At 39.3% G+C, this 16,765-nt stretch overlaps 3 protein-coding genes across 3 annotated transcripts; all 3 read right to left on the bottom strand.

Annotated features, from left to right (window-relative positions):
- Positions 1-417: 417 nt before the first annotated feature.
- Positions 418-7,524, bottom strand: copb2 (COPI coat complex subunit beta 2). Its single transcript, XM_020644462.3, has 22 exons — positions 7,383-7,524; positions 6,810-6,947; positions 6,533-6,619; positions 6,037-6,163; positions 5,778-5,926; positions 5,441-5,587; positions 5,119-5,218; positions 4,873-5,015; positions 4,581-4,780; positions 4,370-4,480; positions 4,193-4,281; positions 3,992-4,098; positions 3,717-3,860; positions 3,385-3,515; positions 3,042-3,249; positions 2,817-2,927; positions 2,436-2,650; positions 2,178-2,316; positions 1,684-1,821; positions 1,491-1,568; positions 1,173-1,361; positions 418-921 (listed from the first exon to the last, which is right to left on the bottom strand). Exons 1-22 carry the CDS (start codon positions 7,383-7,385, stop codon positions 826-828), a joined length of 2,850 nt encoding a protein of 949 aa, XP_020500118.1. The 5' UTR covers positions 7,386-7,524; the 3' UTR covers positions 418-825.
- Positions 7,525-8,421: 897 nt separating this feature from the next.
- On the bottom strand, positions 8,422-10,380 carry rbp2b (retinol binding protein 2b, cellular). The gene is made up of 4 exons (XM_065953919.1): positions 10,220-10,380; positions 9,623-9,801; positions 8,755-8,856; positions 8,422-8,591 (listed from the first exon to the last, which is right to left on the bottom strand). The coding sequence occupies exons 1-4, from the start codon at positions 10,290-10,292 to the stop codon at positions 8,538-8,540; spliced, it is 408 nt and encodes a 135-aa protein (XP_065809991.1). The 5' UTR covers positions 10,293-10,380; the 3' UTR covers positions 8,422-8,537.
- Positions 10,381-12,824: 2,444 nt separating this feature from the next.
- On the bottom strand, positions 12,825-15,985 carry rbp1.1 (retinol binding protein 1, cellular, tandem duplicate 1). The gene is made up of 4 exons (XM_020644451.2): positions 15,828-15,985; positions 15,235-15,413; positions 14,495-14,596; positions 12,825-13,450 (listed from the first exon to the last, which is right to left on the bottom strand). The coding sequence occupies exons 1-4, from the start codon at positions 15,898-15,900 to the stop codon at positions 13,400-13,402; spliced, it is 405 nt and encodes a 134-aa protein (XP_020500107.1). The 5' UTR covers positions 15,901-15,985; the 3' UTR covers positions 12,825-13,399.
- Between the last annotated feature and the right edge of the window lie 780 nt (positions 15,986-16,765).

Genomic DNA, 16,765 nt, shown 5'->3' with positions numbered 1-16,765 from the left:
TTATTCCTTTTTTTTTTTTTTTTTTTTAAATCTGTAAGTGTCATAGAAGGGCCATTTAAAGGTATTTTTTTTACGTGGTAGTTGGAACTCTGAATTGCCCATTTCAAATACATTTGTCCTGTTTATTTATATTTTTCATCAGAAAATCAAGACAGCTTTAATCTCTATTGACAGATTCTGTATGAGATCTAAGACCATGAGTTCTCATTTGGGAAAATCCATTCCTTTAGCATTTCTACGACTATATGCTAATATGTGCTTCATAATGAAATGACTAAAATAAAAAGTAACATTATCTTTACTGAAAGGTGCAACATTAATTCCACTTGAAATGCCTTTTCTTGAAAAGCTTCACATGAAGCTATAGTATTGGTACTGTGTGTTAAAGCTTCTAATATGCAACACCCAAGTCAAATGTGAATATGTACAGCTACCGCAGTTTATTGGACAGAATGAATTTTTGATTTGCCAGTACAGACAACACAAAGCAGAGAGTAAATACAATGTATTGCTTAATGGATAGTTAGTGAAGTATCTCAAACAATCAATAAATGGTGTACAAAATGGGGAGTCTGAAATAGACATGAAGTATCTACTTTTCTTAACAGAATAAAACATTTCTCATATCACCACCATCATCATCATCATCTTTAATATAATCATCTTCTACTTGAACCGTGTCTCTGGAATAGGTTGACATGACAACATAATATTAATAAGATACAAATACAAAAAAAGGGAAAAGGGAGTTTGGTCTCTTTCTCTTTGTTTTTAAATAAGCTCTGAATAGTGCTTGGGAGCAGATGCAGAGTGGTCAGGCAGATCTCAGTCATCTAGAAAGTCATCATCCAGGTTAACGTCTGTTGTATCAATGTCATCCAGCTCCATGTTGTCCAAGTCAACCTCCAGCTCGTCCAGAGTCTAAATAGAGACATACATGAAAGAAACATAGTTTTTACAAGAAGAATAAAAAACACATTCCAGTTATGTATAAGTCTTTTATCTTTGTATCAGGAGACTGTGGAAGGTTTTATTATTGGGTTATTTTTTATATTTATAGTGTTATACAAGTCAAACTGATTTCATCAGATGCTACAGAAGTAGATGGTTATTTAATTTAAAATAAACAATATTTCACTATTTAGACAAATGAAAGACAAATGAATTCCAACCTTTTCTTTTGACTGTGAGAATTCAGCGACTTCCTCCTGTTCTTCCTCTTCTTCCTCCTCCTCTTCTTCCTCCTCCTCCTCCTCTTCTCTGCCCACTGCTGGGGCAGCAGCAGGTTGAGGCTGTGCAAACGTCACAGCTGCTGCTGCAGCAACAGTAGCTGCTGCCACTGATTCCTCACTATCTTGAGTCTGTCATAAAAACATGTAGAGAAAAAGTTTGAGTATAACTGAGCGATGGTCCTTTTAGCTTCTTAACCTTTTGGAAGAGCCCTGTAAAAATAGTCTCAACAAAAAAAATGGTGAATATTCCAAACCAACCTTGGTGACATGAGGAATGAAGATTCCTTTGGGCTCATATCCCTGAGCCTCTTCAAGAATATTCCTGTCTTCATTGAGCTGACAAATGGCAGGAGTTTGTTAATATACAAAAAATAGGATTGTGAGATAACTATAAAATATACTGTCTGCATACGAAACAGCTACCATATCTATTGATTTAAAAAAAACTCACTGTGACAAGAGGATAATCTTTGGCGGGCCTGGTGGTACCCAAGCAGCTCTCTCTGAGGTAATGCTCAGCTGCAAAGGCTTCTTTCAGCCCGGGGAATAGATTCTCATACTCTGTAGGGTCTGCTAGGGACTCTGCCGCCTGGAAGGAAGATTCATTATAGAACTATTAAGATTAAGGCTAAACGCCAACATCCTGTTATTTTAAACTTGATTAACATAATAACTTAGAAATAAGCAAACATTAAAAAATAAATGGGTATAATTAAATAACTACACATTTGCATATACAGTATTAATTAATAGGTTGAGGTTATCATATATTTTTTCATATTTTCTGTAGCTTTAGAGTAGGCTATAGATAGATAGATAGTGGTCTACAGAGCATAGATAACACAGATCCTGTATCCATACATTTTACTCTGAGAGCTAAGGCTTCAACAGTTGAATTTAGCAGTAATATTTCTGATAAACAATCACCGTGACAACCAAACTAACCTTCTGGTTAACCTTCGCCAGGTTCTCCCTCCACAGTTTGACCACACGGGACACCTGACTGGGCAGATAAGTGCGAGCTAGGAAGGCTGCTTCAGGTAGTCGGTTTGTCCTGATCAGGAGCTCCAAACATTGATCCAGTCTGTTGAGAAAAGAAGATATGTAGAGTTACAACATACCCCAATGTGATCCATACAAATTTCTGTATTCCCCCCCCCCGTGTCCACAAATGTCACCACCTTACACTGTTGCAGTACTCACTTTCCCTGCAGGAAGTAGGTCATGAAGGCCACGTTGTTCTTGCCGTCCTTCTCTGCCCCTTCAGCCAGCTTGCCCACCATAGTGGCGTTACCAGAGGCCGTGGCAAGGAGGAGCAGGCCACCATAGTCCTGGGCATGGTGCAGGCACTCCTGGGCCAGACCAAATTGGCACTTACTGATAGCCAGCTCTGCTAACTGCTTCCACTTCTGCTCAGACTGCAGGTGAAAGGTGGACAAATGTTAGAAATGTGCCGGGTGGAGAATAATATGATTATTCTGTCTTTTTTTTTTTTTTTTTTCAAATCTCTGGTCATGTTTTAGGAAGAAAAACACAATGTGATGCCAAATAATTTGCCTTAAAAGCCATCTAGAAAGCTCTTACCTCTGCCTCTACAGCCAGTTGATAAGCAATCTTCAATTCTCCCAGTTGTAATGCCAGCTCAAACCTGTGTTCTGGGTCAGTGGACACAGCCAGCGCCTGCTGCTTGAAACCCTGGATGAGACAAAGAAAGAACATTTGTAATTTTTCAAGCTCTAAAAGGTTTATTCCTCTTATCAAGCTGGGTCGAAAAATACCGCATCTTGAAGCCCCACTGTATTTTCTAACCTGTTTCTCAAGGAAATGGGCCACCCTGGTTCGCTGCTCCTTGGGAATAGTGGGTAGCACCTTGTCAGCCATTCCAAAGTCCCTCCTCATGACGGCTGTCTGGTACTCCAGGACAGAGACCAGCAGGGAGTAGCTGACAATGTTGAGCTCCTTGTCTCCCAGGTACAGACGGTCATCTTTGGGTATATAACCCAGCAGGTACATGGTTCTGCACAGAGAGAATGCAGGAGATGCAGCATAAAGTTTAAAAGTTGTTGGGATAACAAAGACAGTGCTCACAGTCTCTAAAGTAAACATTCAAGCAGATATACGTATATTCAAGTAGAACTATCTGTATTTGTACCTGTCCAGGTGAGCGATAGTAACAATCTCTCCTCCTACAAAGTAGTTGAGCCGGTTCACAGAGCTGGTGTAGATGAAGCAGTCTCCCACCCAGAGTCCGGTCTTTACAATCTCCTGGATCTCTCCCTGGACCTGGAAACAAGGAGGAGGGACACAAAGGTGAAACAGTGAGATGTGGTTTTAAAGTGAAGAAACACTCCTAGCTTCTAAATATGGAGTAAAGAATATATTTGGGGGGGGGGGGGGGGGGCACCTTGTGGGCATACACAACATCCAATAGTACATAGACAAGACCAAAAATGACATAAATATAAATGTGTACTCCACACTCACCTCAAAGGCATCTTCAATACCATCCTCAGTCACGCCTTCATTGTTTTCTTGAGAGGCAGCTACTTTATCTGCCATGTAACGCAAAATGAAAAAGGATTCCTCTGTAGCGATGCAGACAAGTTCACCAGAGTCTGACCAGAAGATCTGAAAAAGTTATGAGAGAGAGAGAGAAAAAAAAAGGTGAAGGAGAGATTGAGACAAAAATATTTTTCTACTTAAACAATTATTTTTTATTTCCAGAGACTTAAGTCATATTATTGATAAATCAGTCTTACGTGTTTGGGTTGGATCTCGATACGGCGGATCAGCTCTGTATTCTCCCAGTCATAAAATGCAAGGCCATTGACTGATCTCACTCCAAGCAAGAAACCTCCATAGATCCCTGAAAGAAAGAAATGGAACACATCCAGTGAGGAAGACAGTGGCAAAAATCCACCTCCAAAACCACAAGTCTATTGTGCAACAAACAACATTACCTTCAGCTCCAAAGTCCGGCTTGAAAGATTTCTTTTCTTTGAAATTTTTGAAGATTTTGACAATACTGCTGCTTTCTCTGATAGCATACCTGATGTCAATAAAAACAGTGTCACAGTCAACTACAGCAGGGAGTATTTCACCAAAATCAAAACAGTCATTTCAAACAGAACACTTACTCAGATGAGTCATGAGCCCAGACAAACTCCTGTGCTGAGCCGAAGCTCTTGTTCCTCAAAGCCATGGCAGTATAGATGATATACTCTCCATCTCCGCACACAACAACAAACCTGGTGTGAACAAAAATGGCAAAAAACAGGTTGCATAGCTCCTCTAACAGATATCATATTGAAAATTGAGTAAAGATGCCTCTGTTAAGTGCATGCATACCTTCCATTTGGGTTATGTTGGATGGTTTGGGGGTAGATCTCACAGCTGCCCATGTCTTTGACAGCCAATGGCAACCTCTCTCCATCCTTGATCTCAGCGTCACCCATGGCTTTCAGGTTGGCTTGCTGTATTTCACTGTGTTTAGCCCAGATTATTTTTCCATTAGTGTCCATAGACATGGCTGGCTCCTCTCGACCCACCTACAAAGAAGAGGAGGAAAAGAGATTTTCTGTGGTGTCTTAAGATTTCTTTGAGACACACTTTTTCCTCAAAGCCTCTTTCTTCTGCTCACCTTGATAATGATGCTTCCTTCATCATAGCCCAGTGCTACATTGTTGGAGCCCCTGAGGCCAGACACACACCACACTCTCTCCATGCCATAGTTCAGGGTGCTCTCCAGGCGGTAAGTGCTTGAGTGCCAGATACGCACAGTACCTACAGACAGAGGAGGACATATTGTATATAGTGATGTTCAATGAGCTATGAGATGTGATGCAATCTGGTTCAAGTGGTGAGGATGAGTGGGGTTCCTACTCACCATCTTCTGATCCGGTGATGATGATGGGTAGCTCTGGGTGGAAGCTGACACAAGATACGTTTTGGGCGTGGCCCTCCAGAGTCTGCACACAGGTCTTGTTCTACAACACAAACAGGAGGTATATATAGAGTTAAAGGACATTCACAGAGTTCATTTAGAAGATCTATTAGGAATGCATGCATTATTTTTCAACACTATCAACTCTTTAGTCAACTATATGTTGGGCATTTTATTAGTTAAAGGAAAATCTTTTAGAATTCACCCAGTCAAAGTTGTAATCAAATCCAGGATCAAATATTGAGAATCTCATAATGGTACTAACCTGGTAGTCCCAGATCTTCACTTGGCGGTCATCAGCTCCTGAGATGAGGTAAGGCTTGTCCCCTCCGCTGTAGTAATCAATACAATTGACTCCTTTCTCATGGCCCTCCAAAGTGAAATTGGGAGATGAAGAGCCTAGCTGCCAGACCTGAAACAACCCAGATGACATGACAGAGAGTCATTGAATGCACTTCACAGCCCATTCATTTTAAACATATGTAATGTAAGAATAAGCGTTACTGTGGACATTAAAGCTTCAGTACTGCAGTAGGATCTAGATGTCCTGTGGCATTTTCCAAACAACTACTTTAATTTAGCATCAGTACAGTGATCCAAACCTTAATAGTCCTGTCCAGGGAGGCACTGGCAAACTGGTTGTTGTCCTTGGGGTTGATAACTATTTGCATGACATAGTGAGTGTGACCCTCAAACACCTGGCTGCATGACCACTTCTTCTCCCAGTCCCATAGCTTGATCAACATGTCATCTGTGCAGAAAATACAGAAACGCATTTGTGCATGTGTGAGGATTTTAGGACACTGTAATATCTTAAGTTTTGTAACTGATAAATCCAGAGAGTCTCGTATGATAGTGTACCACTGCTGGTGAGGATGTAGGGCTGGGTAGGATGGACTGCAATGCAGCGGATGTAATCTGAGTGGGCCTCAAACATGTGAACCCGCTCCAAGGTGTTGTAATTAAACACACGGATCTGCATGTCATCCTAGGCAGGGGAAAATACATGTTTGAATATTCGCTGAATTCACAGATCAGTGGGTATTCATATAATTAACAAAACAGTACAAAAAAAGTAAAACTAAAAATACGCTCTTATGTTATGAGATGATGAGATGAGATCCAACTTTATTGTCATTACCCAAGTATAGAGTAACGACATGAGGTTTGAATCTAACACAATGAGATACAGAAACACCAATAATACCAGATGCTTAGCCTACATATAAACAGGGACCCAACACTGCTCAAGATTGAACTTAAAACCCAAAATAAATACATTCAAACTCATAAAGTCTTAAACTACTTGTTTGTTTAACTGCTACGTGATCCCAACACAACAATGGATGCAACTTACTGCTCCGGTGATGACCCAGTTCTTCCTAGCCACAAACTTAGAGGCTCTGACAGGGAGGTCACACACTTCAAAGGTCTTGACAAGAGTCTGGGGGGGAAAAAAAGAAGAAACAATTGCCCTGTGAAGGATATCCAGCATGCTCCTCCTAATGTGTTTGTCACATTAGTCTGTGATCGGACATTTCGCAACTAAAGTGTTGATGTTAAGGCAGTAGTCTTGTCAAATTGTGTGAATATCTGTATGTATGTATGGATGGTGCGTTGAATTGCGGTCACACCTGTGTTTCATGGTTCCAAACACACACACTTCCGTTGTAAAGACTGGCCAGCATCCATGACTCTGTCGGGTGAAGATCCACACTCTTCACTCGGTCCGACCTGGCTGTCAACCTCCGCTTGATATCCAGCCTCAGAGGCTGAAAGGACATTAAAACATTGATCAACGTATCTATAGATGTGGGCTCTGTGGACACATTCAGTCAGATGACAACAGCTTTGTAGTGTCAAGGTAAGAAACCGGAATAGTATGAGAGTTAGCCAGGCTAGTGTAACCTTTGCCATGCTACATTGTTCCTTGTTTATTTAAATAATTAAGAGGCCCTGTGTGTTTACATCCCACGATAATATCACTACAACTGTCTACAACACACATTACATTTGGTAGCAGCCATCGTATGTAATTTCAATATCCGTCAGCAAAGAGCTCTCATGCTAACTTGAGCTAGGTAGCTATGCTATGCTATTTACAAGAATAGCTCATTATTTTTACTTTGTTGCACTCTGTAATAAGTACAATTGGATGACAGGTGAGGAAACAAAACGCACTAAGAATTGCTTAATTAGCCTCTTACCATGATTAATCCCCGTGTTGTCGCAATAAAACCCGATAAATACGATGTGTTGTCCAAATGTTCCCACTTCAGTGAACAGAGCACTGGATGATACTGACGTGGAAGTTCCTGATACTCAATCTCGCGATAGCTGCGCTCGGGAGTGGTGACGTGACATGACAGTCATTCATCTGTGAGGTTAGAACTACAGAGCTGCCACGATTAGGCTTTGAGTTGTCAGTTTCCACGGTTGACAAGTTTCTACACCATGTTACTAAAATATCTTTAGATTTCTAATTGATTCTTTTGCAGCGTTTCTTGAGATTTCGCAGCACTGACTCATGCATTTGAGAGGCCCATCACACCACTTCATTCCTGTTCAGAAGTTTAGGGGTTACCGAAAATAGGTTTAATTTTTTCAAATAGGCCTACTACACTATCATAAATCCGACTGAATTACAGTGCAATCATTTTAGTCCGTAAAATGAATGAAACCCCAATACATATCTTAATATTGAGAAAAAGGTCTTGTTTGTATTATAGATGGGTTGTTAAAATGAGGACCGTGCAATTGCCGCACATTTAAAACAAACTTGGTCTTGACAAAACGAGAAATATTTGAGTGACACACTGCCCCCCATCCCCAAAACGACGACGAAAACATCATCATTATCAACAGCAATAACGATAATAATGTAAGTAGGGGTAATTGCAGTAAGTTTTGGGGGGTTTATTTCTGGTTATTTAGGGTAAGGGTCAATGGATAGTGTTAAGATTTATTCTTAGAGGCTTAGATCCGTTGATTAAAAATTATAGCTCATCTCATCTCCATGTGACCAGATTATTCCAACAGATGGCATTTCACCACTGCTTTATGAAATAATCCACTTTGGTAACAATTATGTATTTCAGGATGGAGAGAAATCCAAATGAGATGTTAAATAACTCTTCTAAAAAATCTGCTCATTGTACTGTTTGACCCATTTTGACCAATGTCCAAGTCGGTACATATTCTTAGCCTCATAGGTTTGTCCTTTTTATTCGCACACAGGAAGACACATTATCTGAAAAGCACCTTTATTTTTTTTTCATCTGGTTCATACATTAAGGAAGACATATTATTTGGGATAAAACAAAAACCTTTTTAACCAAGTAAATGAAAACAGAAATATGCGTTCAGTCTTTTCTTTTGAACACTTGAAGACAAATTACATCTTCACACGTCAGCTCCTGTGGGAGGAAAATTGAGTTGAATTCATAAGGGGGTAAAATGAGCATAATTTCATAATTAAAACGGTTATTACAACTTTACAAGCACATCCGTCCATGTTCTTGTTACAAACACAAAAATCTAAATCAAAACACAAAAACATGTCAGATACCGCCAACCCACCAGGCAAAGTTTGCCATCCTCGATCCAGTGTTTCCATCCACGGTTTGCCTTTTCTCCTTTCTGCGTGCACACCAGCTTGTCCCCCTCCCAGGTCACCAGACTCTGTAAGACAAGATTCATTTAACAATTACTGTAATCATAGTCATTAATGTATGTTTTTCTTATTCTGATGAATTTTCCACTTACTGTTTCTACTTCTGGAGGCTAAAGGTTACTGCTACCATTAAGGCTAATGAGTTTAGGATTGCTGTCATGCTGACGTGTAACAATATGCAATGAGTGAAACTGGTTGGTTGAAATCGTTTCCATTAATCAATATGAATATAAAGTTTAACAGTTATTGAATACACACTTTAAACACGTTCAATACATTGAAATGCATTTTACCTTATTATTGTTGATGCTTTAATTTTCATTTAACTCCAGGTTTTTCATTAATTTAATGCAAGAATAAATCAGCAATTTCGTTCACATTTTCTAGTTTCCATGTGACTCAATAACAGCATGGATAATAATGCCCGTAGGTAGCTTGAAATTATTTGTTAGCATCATTTTCTGCAGCAAACTAATTGGATTTATTAAATACTTTAAGGCCTTTTTTTTTTCTCCAGCTGACTTTTTAAATAAATAAATATCTCCACTCATTGGTATTAAACATAAGTGCATCATCTCTAATCTCTGTTCATTTCATCATCAGTCATCTACTGTAGCTTTCAGTCCACAGAGACCACAGACCGCAATCTTTGCCCTCAGGCACAGTTAGATAACATCAGCCTCATTATCAGCTGCAGCAAGAAAACAGGGAAATATTAACTCATCCAATAAATCTTCTCAACCCTTGTATCTCTAAATGTGAGGTCAAACCTACCTTGATATTTCTGTTGTCCAGTCCCTTGGTGTACTCATCAAATTCGGCCCCTACGGTGAAGGAGAGCTCGTAATTCCTTAAGGTGCTCAGTGTTTTGAAGTCAAACTTGTCTCCATTTTGAGTGACTACTTTGGTCTGAGATAGGGAAATGGCAATTTTCCTCGTAGCAAAGTCGATATCTAGAGCCAGAAAAAGAAGATTGAGAGTGATAATATAATTTCGGGCTGTTTTAATGGATTAGAAAAGGTTAAAGTTGATCCTGAAAATATGGTCTTGATTACTGTCCATGATTATTCAAAATGAGGAAGACTCTGCATGATTTTGAAATCCGACATCATTGATTGATACTATTTGATACGGTTTGATACTTAAGAACTTATTATAAAATGTCTGCCTTAGTTGACAGCTTTTTTGCACTAGCTTCAGGTTAGATATAACAGTAACAAGATCAGAAACACGCTTTGCAAAAAGATTGAATGAGCATGAAATGGTATGATTCTATTACATTTTGTGGTCATTCAACCTGTCACATTACTCTTTTGCACTACTTTAAGACATAAGTAAGAGATCTCAGAGCAAAAATTAAACGTTTCTCACTCAGGACTTTCAAATAATCCTCAAACTTGTCACTGGTCTCGAGTATCCACCTCCCATTGAAGTCTGCAGGCATACTGGAAGCTGGTGACACTGCTGTGTGTAGACTTTTAAAAAGTGCCAGTAGGGGGACGATGCAAGGAATGGTCCTGCTTTTAAATGAGTCATGGGGCATGAGGGCAGGAAAGGATTGATAAGTGAGTTTATGGCTTGAAAGGGATTGGTAGGGTCAGTTGTTTTTGAGGAGGGAGGAGGGAAACTCACTCTTTTCTTTCAGTCTTTACACGATCACTGGGGGAGAAAGGGCATATATGAGGGTCCACACACACCCCCACACACACACCACTACACACCAATCACAAGAGCTTTTCTTTATGCACACATGCAGACACTATACTACGATGGGCAGTGTTCAATGTGCAGATAGGAGAAGCTATTTTGTAACGTCTGCCAACAGTGTGTACTCTTTATTTGAACTTGTCTGTACACTGTGCAAGCTCAAACTCAAGCAGAAACCAGGAACACTCAGCGTGAAGGTTAATATAGTTCAACTGGTCAGTTAAAAAAGAGGCATTTTTCAATATATTGTCAAATGTAAACAAAACAGATGTTTATGCACAGTGAATATCACTTTCTGTATATATTTATTTCAATTAACTCTCATATTTACTGCTATAAAATGTATATTTAAATGTGCATTCAATAATCTCTTAATATATACTGTAAGTATTATGATCTAAAAGGTTGACCCCTGAGATTTTTTTAATCAAAGCAAACCAAAACTGTTAGAGAATGAATGAAAATAATCTATTCTCCCTGCGATGCTACTTTAATTGCCCTTCTACAAGTTACATAATGTCGCATTGCTAATGGTATAGTCCACCATTCCCACGCTGGACTAAACAGCTTTTTGCCTAAAGACTAATCTAATAACTAATAACTTCCAAATCTAATGCTGTTGGCATGACCACCACATACCACTGGTGTCACAAAATCAGGGATTACAATAAATCAAGTAAAACAAACTGCTGGGCGCATGGTGTCTTCAACTTCCTTAACAGTCCATTCAAAGTGTAGTGTGTGCAGGACATATCAATCTTCCATTCTTATTTCCAAGTATTGGGCTTCTTTTTTTTTAGAAAAAGAATCAAAAGGCACTCATCTGAAACAATCAATTGTAAATGGTCAATTAATGGTGTGTTACAAATCACTTTGCTATCCATATCACATTACCAGTTATACGCATGAGGCATTAACTTAGATTCATCTATTTGGTCTCAGACTATGAATGCAAAGCTAAATCATGGCTGTGAAGCAATACTTACTGCTACATGTATATTTGCTCTGAATTGAACTATCTCTGCCAATGTTGACACTGGCTGCTAAAAGAAGTTCATGAACGTCCACAGTGTACTCATGTCAAGACTTTCAACCTTCTAATAATTATCTGTGGCCATCAATGATTACTTGCAGATATGCAGGGTGTAAACAGCTATACATGAAACTAATATAAATAAATTAGCTTATTTTGGATATTAATATCAGAGCTTAACCACATCGAATTAAAAGTCAAGATTGGAGGATCTTTCAGTTTGTGGTGATTTTGGCGCAGCCCTGTGGACAAAGCAGTTCCTCTTGTCTCCTGTGAGTGTAGGTAATGTTTAAATGACAAACAAGCTCATCCTGAACTCTTTTAACATACTAATGTATCCCTCGTTGTGAACCCTGTAGTGGAAAAAGTAAAGGTCTACATAGCAGCAGTTTAAAACATTAATCTGATGGTCGTGTTTGCTTTTGTAGTTCATAAAGAGACATCAGTATTAATTTCAGTTTGTTTCATAACCAGCTAAGAACTCAGAACTCCTCACAGGAGCTTTAAATCATATGATTTTGGATTGAAATTTAAACTACTACATTACAGAAGTGGTTAAGGAAAGTTTCTGTGTTCAGCAGACCAATGTGAAACAACACCTTTATTGTCATTTCTGCAAATCCACAAGAAATTTGAGTAAATGACTGTCAGCAATGATCTATTCTTTTGGTAGAAACTTTTCATTGAGACTAAATGCAGATTTTCTCTGGTGCCAAACTTCTGTTTCGACCCTTACTTGAGTGCATAATTTTCTCAAACCAGCTTAAGTCAAGGCAGAGAGGGATCAATAACAATCCCCTGGAGAAGCATGCATAAACAGAGCCTGCAGGTATAAAAGCAGGGCAGGTGGCAGGGTATGAATGCACATAAAGAAGAGGGAGACAGAACAGCAGGGCGAGCAGCAGCAGTAGTAAAGAATGAGCAAGTGAGCTGGACAGCTTATAAAGACTGCCCAATTGGAAATGGTGATGAACGAAGTGAGCCGACAGATTAGCTGATTCAGAGCACAGCAGGGCTGCAGCTGTCTGACTAAAGCTCTGCAGGCTTCACTTCACTTTCTGAAATTCTCAAATAGAGGCCCTTCGAGTTTTAGTGCATGTCTTGAGAGGAATTTTCAGACAGAAGCAGCTTCTAATACCTGATCTGTTAGTTTATGAAACTGAAGTGAACATAAATCATTTCATTTTAACCTGTATTTGATACAAAACAAGCCTGACAAACACAAGACAAATGACATTATAGTGCACTCTTTACTTTATTGATTCATTCATTTGACTTTTAATGATGGAGTCCCAGAGACAATAGGAGGATAAATATGTACATGTCATAACTGATTTCCATTATGCAGACTGAGAGAAGGAGTTTAAAACCTTCAAACTCACTCGAACATTCATCTTTTCACTCCATAGCAATCATTCGAGAGCTTAAATGGGATCAACCCTTTTAATTTGTGTACTTGCAGCTCTCCTCACTTTCCCCATTACTTTTCCATCAGACAAGCTCACCAAATGAAATACACTTCACCTACAGGAACAGTATGCATGCGTCCAACAGATATACAGCCTAGTATTTAGAGATAATATATGATACACGCCTAGACCTGCCTTTTATTATGCTGTACATTCATTCATCTAGGCAGAGTAAGGCAACAATTGATGGAGTAATAACATTCTCTCCAGGACAAAAAATACTGATCAGGTTTTTGGACGAAGAAGAAGTATGTGTGCCCAAAGGGATGTTGGATTTGACTGTTGGGACTTTGTGAGAAAATCACAGCTGGGGGCACCGTCCAGCTCAGTACAAGAACCAGTTTAGGACTTCTTGAAGACCTGATGGCTAACAGTCCCTGCAGCTCTCAGCTCCTGCAGACAACAGAAGACAAATTAGTGTTTTTAGACAAAAAAAGACAGACTCAGAATATACATTGGAAAAAAAAGAAAATAAGAGGGGTGAAATGATCATAAATTCAAAAATTTCATAACTGAATCATTCAATCACACACAAAAAAAACATGAAGAAAATGAATGTGAAGCTCTTTAGAGTTCTGAGGGAAAAATGTAGTTTTTCAGGTATGCCTCCTAACCCTTTTACCCTTTAGCCTTGAAGGGTATTCCCTGCCACTAGAGGCCGCTGTTGCTCTATATTTAACCCCTCCTCCAGCTCCTCAGAGCTTCCAACTAATTTCACGGGTGTTGATCAGAAAAAAAAAAATCTGCTAGCATCATTTTAGCAAAATAATTTGGCAGATTATTTGAGCTTTGCTTTTACAGCAGTAATCACAGAGAGGAAAATCTGATAATGCTGAGCTAATGAAAATGTTAATGCCCAAGTCATTACTTTAAAGTACTTTCAGAGGCTTTACTTCCATTATGGGCCACGCTGTGAATTTCAAAGAGGAGCTGTTTAAAAGAAGAAGATAATGAAGTCCTTGTAACTGAGATTTAATTGGAATAGTCAAGATGTTGGAGGCTGATGATGATGATGTGTGCTCAATCAGCAGGAGTCTAAGGATTAGGAGATGAATGAGAAGCAGATCTGAATTGTTTTTCCTCTCATGATCGATAAAAATCCTTTTCTTTTGTAAAATCTTCAATCAATCTTTTTGTTTGATCAGAGGGGGATCGAGTAAAAAATATAACGCTACCTTTCCCTTTTGAGGTAGTTCTTTTTAAGCTAAATAATATGACTTATTTGGCTGTGCATGACTCACATCCACATACTTCCAAAGATAGTGTGCATGCAACTCACTCAGTTATTACTTCTGCAGCATGAGGGCCAATTTGCAAGTCTGTCACACATAAAAATATATGCACCGCACATACGGTGCTGGGAGGCGTTCTGGATTTGGATTAAAGTGTCCAAATTGCGATCATTACTATTCACGTCAGGAGCTGATGTTTTCTCACCAGATGAAGCTCATCTCCGTCCACCCAGTGGGTCCAGCCTCTACCTTCAATCTCTCCCTTCTGCACACACACCAGCTTGTCTCCCTCCCAGGTGATTGTGGTCTGCATATCAAAGGTCATGAAGAAAATGTCAATGTAATACAGGAAACACCAGGGCAGGATTTATTTTAGATGTAACAACATGTGATGGATTTTCACATTAAAAATGTGTAAACTCATTTATATATCTATATGCAGTCTTTCCCCAACCAGCCCTCTATAAACAGTGTTTCAATATAATCTGCACAAACTCACACAGACGTGACCCTTACTCTGAGTTTACCCTTAAAAACAGATTATAGATTATCTATAATCAGCACACAAAAAAGGTCAAGCACCACCACGGATAATCTTACATCCTATTTAGAATTCAGGGACATATTTTGGATTAAATAAATGTGAGTCTGTGTGTTCTTTCCAGCAGTATCTGACACTAGCCTTCATTGAGTCAAATTGTTAAGAAGAGTTTAAAAATGTTGAGGAAACTTTTCTAAGCAGGTGAAGAGGCCATATTCCAGCACATCATATGCTTGTTAAATTCTGCAGAAAAGTCCAAGGGTAAGATGTTAAAAATAAACTGTAGCGATGCACTTCTGAGTACATACTCTAAATGTGTGGTTGAAGAACTTTGTAAAAACAGTTTCAAACATCAATATAACTTGTATTTAATCTTGTCTTGGTACCTCAGTCCAAATACCCACCATGCATTTCCTGTCATCCACTCCGGAAAGATCCTCCTCAAACTCCTTGCCCACGTGAAAGTCCATGTTGTAGTTTTTGAAAGTGCTGAGGGTTTTGATGATAATGTGGTCCCCATCATGGACGATTTCCTTGTCAGGCTTCAGCAAGTTGGCGATTTTTCTGATGGCTACATTTACATCTGCAACAGGAGCCGCCCAAAAAAGGAAAGTTAAAAGAAACAGGACCATAAGAAACAGGATTTTTCAAAATGCATTTACACGGTTTCAGATAAACATGTACTGATTTAAAGACAGTTTTATTCATGTGTTTTTTTAATTGATCTTGTTAATGAAGTATGGTTCATGTAGTCATTACCTTGAAGCAAATTTAAAGCAATCAAGTATTGAAACTATATGCACTATGCTCCAAACTGTTCTGATAAAATAGGAGAAATCAAACAAAAAACTAGCTCTCTGCAGTCTTGCTCTACTACAATCTACAGATGAGGCTTTTATGAGTAGCAGACAGTTATAAACATGTTTATAATATCAAATTTGTATACATTTTTAACCTTCAAATGTTTGACCTCCACTCTCCTCTGCCAATAACTCACCAAGAGCCTTCATGTACTCCTCAAAGTTATCACTGGACATCATTTTCCAATATCCATTCAGATCAGTGGGCATGGTGACTGTTCTCTGCTGCTGTCCTTACTTCACTGTGAACGAGGAGGTCCGCTGTAGACGGCTACTGGTGAACAAGTGCAGAACTTGCTATCCAAAGCCTCAATTTGAATGAAACCAACTTTAATCCGATTACCTGCCGGGTCTCATTCTTTTTAGGGGGAAATGCCGCTTGCACCTCCCTCTTCCCTCCCACTGGTTGACACCACGTAACCCCTTCAATCCCCTCCACACAATGTATGCTGGGAACATGTGGCATGCATACATAATGTGGAAAACACTTGCTCTTGTGTATGTGGGATTAGGGTGAACACTTCCATTATTAAATGAAAGAGGCACACTTACACAAAGCTCCAAATGTGGCGAATTCATCCTGGCCCTGTTCTATAAAAAGAAGCTGTTTTATTCATGGACAAATCAGGGTTATAATGACAATTCAGAGCCATTCTATTTAAACATTGAACAGTCTTTTAATGAGTCTGATTGGAGCACACATTGTGGATAATTTTCAAAGCACAAAAGCAGAATCACCTGAGCTTAAAATGAACCATCTGCAACAATTAAATAAAGCACAATGGGCCTGTCACTGCTTTTGTTTCGCTTAAATAACTCAATTTGATAATCTCTATTTTTGGGTCAGCTGCAGCCAACCCACTGTCTCAATCCCCCCACTAACTGAACACAAGGACACACACACACGCACACAGACGAGACACGCATACACATAGCATCTTTCTAAGGATGCCAGTTCGTATCACTCGCAGCGATGCTCTCACTCTCATTGGCCTCAGTGAGAATGCACCTCCTGTAGCCGAGCAACTGTCAAGATTACTTTAAATCCTTTGGTGGAAATACACAGACGCTGTGT

The sequence above is a fragment of the Labrus bergylta genome, chromosome 4, assembly GCF_963930695.1.
Source record: "Labrus bergylta chromosome 4, fLabBer1.1, whole genome shotgun sequence".
Taxonomy (NCBI): Eukaryota; Metazoa; Chordata; class Actinopteri; order Labriformes; family Labridae; genus Labrus; species Labrus bergylta.
The sequence above is the reverse complement of the archived record's forward strand: the minus strand, read 5'-3'. Positions and strand labels throughout refer to the sequence as shown.

Coding starts and splice junctions, on each gene's coding strand:
- copb2 (XM_020644462.3), bottom strand. Junction 6,164..6,532: donor ACTGGGTCATCACCGGAGCA/GTAAGTTGCATC, acceptor TCCCCTGCCTAG/GATGACATGCAGATCCGTGT. Junction 1,569..1,683: donor AAGATTATCCTCTTGTCACA/GTGAGTTTTTTT, acceptor GCCATTTGTCAG/CTCAATGAAGACAGGAATAT.
- rbp2b (XM_065953919.1), bottom strand. CDS start 10,292: ATGCCTGCAGACTTCAATGGGAGGTGGATACTCGAGACCAGTGACAAG. Junction 9,802..10,219: donor GGATTATTTGAAAGTCCTGA/GTGAGAAACGTT, acceptor TTCTGGCTCTAG/ATATCGACTTTGCTACGAGG. Junction 8,857..9,622: donor TGGACAACAGAAATATCAAG/GTAGGTTTGACC, acceptor CTTGTCTTACAG/AGTCTGGTGACCTGGGAGGG.
- rbp1.1 (XM_020644451.2), bottom strand. CDS start 15,900: ATGCCCACTGATCTGAATGGATATTGGAAAATGATGTCCAGTGATAAC. Junction 15,414..15,827: donor GGAGTACATGAAGGCTCTTG/GTGAGTTATTGG, acceptor CTCCTGTTGCAG/ATGTAAATGTAGCCATCAGA. Junction 14,597..15,234: donor TGGATGACAGGAAATGCATG/GTGGGTATTTGG, acceptor TTTGATATGCAG/ACCACAATCACCTGGGAGGG.